Source organism: Mus caroli, chromosome 7 (genome assembly GCF_900094665.2).
Source record: "Mus caroli chromosome 7, CAROLI_EIJ_v1.1, whole genome shotgun sequence".
NCBI lineage: Eukaryota > Metazoa > Chordata > Mammalia > Rodentia > Muridae > Mus > Mus caroli.
Genome location: NC_034576.1, coordinates 15,303,158 through 15,310,019, shown reverse-complemented (window position 1 = coordinate 15,310,019; position 6,862 = coordinate 15,303,158). Strand labels below are relative to the sequence as shown.

At 53.8% G+C, this 6,862-nt stretch overlaps 1 protein-coding gene across 9 annotated transcripts in view; it reads left to right on the top strand.

The window, feature by feature from the left end:
- The first annotated feature begins 359 nt into the window (after nucleotides 1-359).
- Nucleotides 360-6,862, top strand: part of Ccdc9 (coiled-coil domain containing 9) — a 12,906-nt gene continuing 6,403 nt past the window's right edge. For 4 of the 9 annotated variants that reach the window (XM_029479938.1, XM_029479937.1, XM_029479936.1 and 1 more), the window contains exons 1-7: nucleotides 371-455; nucleotides 2,584-2,635; nucleotides 2,755-2,859; nucleotides 4,283-4,381; nucleotides 4,535-4,621; nucleotides 6,194-6,277; nucleotides 6,364-6,537. In XM_029479938.1, the coding sequence (XP_029335798.1) occupies nucleotides 2,630-2,635; nucleotides 2,755-2,859; nucleotides 4,283-4,381; nucleotides 4,535-4,621; nucleotides 6,194-6,277; nucleotides 6,364-6,537 (555 nt within the window). In that variant the 5' untranslated portion in view covers nucleotides 371-455; nucleotides 2,584-2,629. The other 5 variants (XM_021168059.2, XM_029479931.1, XM_029479932.1 and 2 more) reach the window with 5 other exon arrangements.

The following is a 6,862-nucleotide window of genomic DNA, read 5'->3' as shown; positions in this document are numbered from 1 at the left end:
TCTTTTTTTTATGAATTGGTTACAGTTTCTATAATTAAGGTTTCATTTGTAAGAAGAGGTAATGAAACCAGTTTAGGTTTTCTGGGGTCCCTGTAAAATGTCTGATTTTTACTTAGTAAAATAGGGAATCAGTAGCTCAGAGTGGAAAAGATCTAAGCCAAAAAAGGAGCCCAGAGGTTTAGGGCTACATGTCTGTGGGTTCAAGTCCCACCTCGTGCCCCACAGTACATTCCATGAGATCAGGAAGAAGAAACAGGCTTCTGTTGCCTTCTGCAGAGCCTGAGCGGGTGCGGACCCTTTAAGGCACCCGGAAATGGGATGTCAAGACCGGAAGTGCCCTACTTATTTCCTCTCTTCACGTGGTGCCGGCCGGAAGTGACGAATGCGGCCCGGGAGCTGCGGACGCGAAGGCGGACGAAGCCAGAGTCGCAGACACCGCGGGGTCTCCGGGACAGGTGACCGGGGGAGGGGGCCGGGAGCGCGCCCGGAGAGGGCGGGGCCTGTTCAGCCACGTGAGGGGAGCGTGAACGCGCGCGGACTGGGAGGCGAGCCGCCGGCGGGGGCGGGGTCAGGGTACTCTGCGGGGGGCGGGGACCCGACGCCCACATGTGTCGCTTGAGGGGTGCTGAGGTTGGGTGGTGAACACGTGGGCAGGGCCAGACGCGCGGGTGCTGGCAGGCCGGAAGCCCTGGGTGGCTGCCAGAGCGGGGCGGGGCTTCCAACGCTCTGTGGGTCTGGGGGCGGGGCCAGAGTTTTGCCTGGAGGACTAGGGGGCCGGCTCGGGACGTTGGGCGGAGACTCTGGGGGCGGGATCAAAGAGTGTGGGGTGGGGGTAAGAGGCGGAGTCTGGGCGTTAGGATGGAAACTGGGGGCGGGACTAAAGTATTGGGGCGTGTAAGGGGTGGAGTTCGGTAGGCGGGTGAACCTGGGGGAGTGGTCAAAAACGGTGGGCGGAGTGAACTGGGGGCGGGGCTAGAGTATTGCTTGGGGCCTTACAAGTTAGTCTTTGCTGTAGGGAGTGCCACAGGGCGTGGTCACGAGGGCCAGGGGTGGAGCTAAGGGGGTGGACGTGTTTGGGGCGGGGCCAAAGTTTGGAGGGGAGTGGGGAAAGGGGCAGGGTTTGGGCTTTGAGTGAGGAGGTGATGACTGAGTTGCGGCATTGTGCTGGGTTTGGTCAAGATGCTGGAGGTGTAGCCAGAAGGTTGTTCTCAGTGTTTTCGGTATTGATTGCTGCACTAGGGCGTGGTTACATTATTTATTGGATGGGACTAGTGTTTGGGGCGGAGACTTCTTGGGCGAGGCAGGAAAGTTTTTTGGTTCTGGTGCTGGGTCCTGATTCTTGCCCAGAAGCTAGGGGAGGGTCCAGGGGCTGGCTGAGACTGGATGGAGGTGGAGCTACGATGTCAGGGATTTTGCAGGTGGGGCTAGGGTGCTGGTGGAGAATGGCGGGGATAGAGTTAGAAAGTTTTTACTGAGCTGGGAGCGCAGCCAAACACGGGCAGGGAAGTAGGGAACTCAGAGGCGGGGTCAGAATGTTTCCCAGTGTGATGTGGGGTGGGCCAGTTAAATTGGAGGTGGCGCCAGAGTGTGATTTTTTTTGGTGGGCGGGGCCAGAAGTCTGGAGGGAAGGGAGGGGCTTGAAGTTTCACCCTAGTTAGGGGTGGGACCACAGACGTTTTTGCAGGTCAGGGATGCGGTTGCTGCTGGCAGTTTTCTCTTGTAAGCCTCTGTAGAAGTTCTGTCATCTGCCTTGAGTATCACTATGAAGGTCAAGTCCGGTCCAGGAAGGCCCCTGCGGTGGATCCTGGGCCTGCTTGCTGAATCTTTTCCACCTTGGTAGGATGAGTGCCTTTTTAGGATGCTGGGGGCTGGGCTGCATCATTCTTAGGGGAGCCACGGACTAAAGTCCGTGTTGGGCAGACAGAGTTGGAACTGTTTTTCATTATGATTTTTGTTTCTTTGTTTTGGTTTTCGAGCCTTGGCTGTCCTGGAACTCACTCTGTAGACCAGGCTGTCCTGGAACTCAGAAATCCGCCTGCCTCTGTCTCCCAAGTGCTGGGATTAAAGGCGTGCGCCACCACTGCCCGGCTTTCATTATGATTTATTTATTTTGTGCATGTGTGCGTGATCACATGGAGGTCGGAGGACAACTGGTGGGAATCATTTTCTCCTACTTTGTGGGTCCTGGGGATTGAACTCAGGTTTTCAGGCTTGGCAGCAAGCACCTTTACTCCAGGAGCCATCCCTTTGGCCCTCTAGACGTAACTTTTGTGGGTTGGAAGGAAAGATTGTAGCTGACCTATTGAGATCCATCCAGATCCTGGCTAAAATTGTCATAGGAAATGAAGCCAGCAGGGGTGGGGTTAGAATTTTCCCAAGGTGGGTCTGACTAATTGCATGGGTGGATCTAAAACTGAAGGGCAGGGTCTGTGTTTAGAGAGAGGCGAGGCTAGTACTTGAGAATTCCCTTGAAGTGCAAGTGCATTTTTATGTGAGTCTGTGTTTTTGGAACCCTTAGTAAAGGAGAAGAGACAGCATTTCAGAATACTGTTGATCTTAACATACTGTTCTCTCTGCCTTCAGGAGCTTCCAGTGCTACATGTATTTTCTGTGAGGGAGATTACAGCCAATGATGGTGAGCTGGAGAGGGGTGGGCAAGGTGGCCTACAGAGACCAAACCCTTAGATCCTGGGTAAAATGCCTGTGTGGCAGGAAGATTTTTCTTTCCGCCTTTCAATTGCTTCCTTATCACAGGCTACCACACTAGATTTGAAGTCAAAGGAGGAGAAGGATGCAGAGTTGGACAAGAGGATCGAGGCTCTTCGTCGGAAGAATGAGGCCCTCATCCGGCGCTACCAGGTGCCCTAGCCCTGCCCTGGAGACCCCATCCCCTCTCCTCCCCGCAGTGAGTTTTCCCCACCTCTCCCTTCAAGCGTTCTCATGTTTCCCCTTCACTCACAGGATGCAAGCCAAAGACCGTGGTCTGGCCTCCCTCCCTCCATCCTATCATTCATTCATTCATTCATTCATACATTCATTCATTCATGGATTCACACTTTGCTCACTGATGCCTTCAGAGTCCCTGCTCAGTGCTGAGTGGTCCTGGGGACACAGCCCCCAGACCTGTTCTTAGGGTTTTGTGTCCAATTTGGGACATAATTACCCTTTGTGATGACCCAGAGTAGATAAGGCTGGGCTGGGGAAATGAGCAGGTCTGTGGGAGTCCAGAGCTCTCTCTCTAGCCTGAAGACATTAGCAAGGACTTTCTGGTAGAGGGGATTCTGAGAACTGAAGGGTGCCTCAGTATTTGGAAAGGAAATGGGTTACATTTCACACCGGGGAGTTTGGGCAAATGTTTGGGTGCAAGAGAGGACTTAGTAAATCAGCTGATGGAGAATTGGTCTAGGGAGGTCATGAGGGGCCAACCATATAGGTTGGAGAATGCCTAAGGGCACTAGGGAGCCATAGAGGGCTTTAAATGTGAGTGAGACCTGGTGAGAATACCCTGTATAGGAGACATTTTTTCTGTGTAGTGGTGGATGGTGGGGTGTCATTGTAGAGTTCAGATAGAAAGGTGGGGCAGGGCCCTAGTGGGAGAGGACAGGTGTGACTCAGTGACCAAGGGCAGTTGGGGCTAGAAAGGGAAGAGGAGGGAGGGTCCAGAGCAGAGCAGGGCCCAAAAGGACATAGTAGAGCTATCTCTAGGAAGGGACCTGGGAGAAGGGTGGCCCTCATTAACTCATTTTTCATGCATTCATTCATAAAATCAAAACAAAAAAAAAGTTGGGTTTGATTGTATGCCAGGCAGCACTGGAGGCTGGGAGGAGGGGTGCATCCAAGAAGAGTCCCAACAGGTATCCCATGCTTTACCAAGCAGGTCATGAGAACGGAGAAAGGCAGGTTGATGGTGAGACATCTGAAACCTGAGTAGTTACAGTACAGGCTCACAGAATGCACTCTAGCAGAGTAGCTAGTACAAAGGCCCAGGGCAGTTCTGAGCCCCGGGGAATAGCAAGAAGGCCAGTGCAGATAGGCAGGAGAGGGGCCCCCACTGTGGGCTCCATGGTGATAGGGAAGCATTTGGCTCTTACTGATGGGCTTACAGCCAGGGCTTTGGAGCAGCAGAGTAACATGCAGGGGTTTGATGGAAGTCGCTGTGACCCATGGCTAAAGCTCTGGAGAAAAGCCTGAGTAGAGGTACAGGGCAAATGCAAAGGACTATGGGAGTCCAGCTGATGGACAGGACCCCTAACACTCCATTCCCCTGGGTATTTGCCTCTAGGAGATTGAGGAGGATCGGAAAAAAGCTGAACTGGAGGGTGTGGCAGTGACAGCCCCCCGGAAGAGCCGCTCCATGGAGAAGGAGAATATGGCAGTGGAGGTGGAGAGCCCAGCATGTCTGAATCTTCAGGATGGGGAGGAGGCTGAGGGCTGAGGGCTGAGGCCTGGGACCAAGACCTACCAGCTGCCTCTTAGCCTGGGATGCTCCAGTCTGTCTAGCCTTTGATTGATTCCTTTTTCCTTTCCCTTTCAGGAGAAGAGCCTAGGTCCCTCTCGGAGGACTCCTGGGACTCCTCGGCCCCCAGGGGCCAGCAGAGGGGGCCGGACCCATCCTCAGCAGGGAGGCCGGGCAGGCGTAGGCCGGGCATCCCGAGGCTGGGAGGATGGTGCTGGGGAGCAGCTTCGAGGGGGTCCTGGGGGCCGGGGCCGGAGGGGCCGGGGCCGGGGATCCCCTCATCTCTTAGGGGCAGGAGACAACTCAACCTCTGATCGAAAGTCTAAGGTAGGCACCAAGCAGGCCATGAAGTTTGGGTCAGGGTTTTCTGTTCCTTGTTTTTTACTCATTCATTCATTCATTCATTTTCTGGTCTTGGGATTGAAATTGGCGCCTTGTGCGTGTTAGGTGAGTCCTTTACCATTGAGCTACATCCTTAGCCCTTAGCTTTTATTTTGAGACAGGATATCTATCATCTCACTAGGTTGCCCAGGCTGGCTTGGAATTTGGCATATTCCTGCACAGGGAAAGCAGGCCTGCCAGGCTGTTTCCAGCTAGTTCATTTCTTTCCCTTTGCCTTTTCTCTATGCTTGCTCCTCTGTCTTTGAGTCCCTGTCCCTCCTGCTGGCTTCCAGAGGGGGTTCTCTTCTTCCTTTTTTTTGTTTTGTTTTTTTGTGACAGGGTCTCTCTGTATGGTCCTGGCTCCTGGAACTCACTCTGTAGACCAGGCTGGCCTCGAACTCAGAAATCTGCCTGCCTCTGCCTCCCGAGTGCTGGGATTAAAGGCGTGCGCCACCACTGCCCGGCTCTTCTTCCATTTTTGACCAGCACTCTGAGTGTGTCTTAGGTTCTGAGTCTGACTTCCTGCTCTTGCCTGTTTCCTGTGTAGAGTCTGCCTTGTGCTTACTCTGTGTCAGTCTTGTGTGTTCAGGGTTATGTTAGGAGTAGTGGCCTTATTGTGACTGCTCCTCTCCCCAGCAGCCAGTGGTCAGCCATTCCAGCCTATACGGTGAACTCCAGGCCAGTGAGAGGCTCTAAGAAACAGTGGATAGGCCTGGTGCTGTGGTGCACACCTTTCATTCCAGCAGAGGAAGGCAAGCGGATCTCTGCTAGTGAGCTCCAGGCTGGCCAGAGCTACACAGTGAGGACACTCTGTCTGTCTCCAAAGAAGACAGTGAGACGAGTGCTCAAAGTTGCCCTGGCCTCAAACCTACACGCATGAGCATGCATGTACATGCACAGACACCGGATGCAGTGGCCTCAATAGAACCAGGGTTTGTTTCTCTCACATGTTAAGCTAAGTACTGTGGATCAGGTGGCCAAGGCCTGCTGATTGTTGTCTGCAAGGTGGACACTGGAGCACTGACAAACACATTTTCTTACATTTTTGTTAGCCACACTCACCAACAGTGGAGGCTGGGAAAGGAGAGTCCTGTCGGGCTGGCTGTTGTTTGTAAAGTGTGTTAGTATTGCAGAAGGGAAGGGTAAGGATGGAGTGCTCCTCTGTCACTCGCCAAGTCACTACCTCTATGCATCATTTCTGTGCTGGCTGAGGTGTGCCAGGGTCCCCACACAAGTTTTAAGTTAGGCTCTCTTTGTCTCCTGTCTGTCCTTGGGGAATTTGGGCTGCCCTGTCTTTCCTGTATAGCTACTTTTGTGGTTCTTTCTGACAGCCATGTGCTGTCTTTGCCCCCACAGGAGTGGGAGGAGCGGCGCAGACAGAATATCGAGAAGATGAATGAGGAGATGGAGAAGATTGCCGAATATGAGCGCAACCAGCGGGTCCGCGCCGGGCAGCCTGGGGGTGGGCTGAGTGGAAAGCACCCAGCGCCTGCCAGCCTGCCCACATGCTAGCTCTTCTGCTGCAGGAAGGGGTGCTGGAGCCCAACCCAGTACGCAACTTCCTGGATGATCCCCGACGTCGGGGTGGGCCCCTCGAGGAGTCTGAGAGGGATCGTCGGGAAGGCAGCCGCAGGCATGGACGCAACTGGGGAGGCTCAGATTTTGAGCGGGTGCGCTCTGGCTTGGAACAGGAGCGACAGGTGAGTGCTACATCTCCCTGTGGTGGGCTTCCCCAGAGCTGGGCTTTAGGCTGGCTGCGGTGGGCAGACCAGGGCTTGCTTTTTGGGAGGACTAGCACTTGCTTGATTTGGGGGATTTTGGTAAGGTCTGGGACTGGTTAGGAACTTACTATGTAGATAAAGCATTTGGGTTGCCATGCTCTGCCAGTGTTTTCTGTTTTCTTTTCTTTTTTTCTTTTTTTGGTTTTTCGAGACAGGGTTTCTCTGTATAGCTTTGGCTGTCCTGGAACTCACTTTGTAGACCAGGCTGGCCTCAAACTCAGAAATCCGCCTGCCTCTGCCTCCC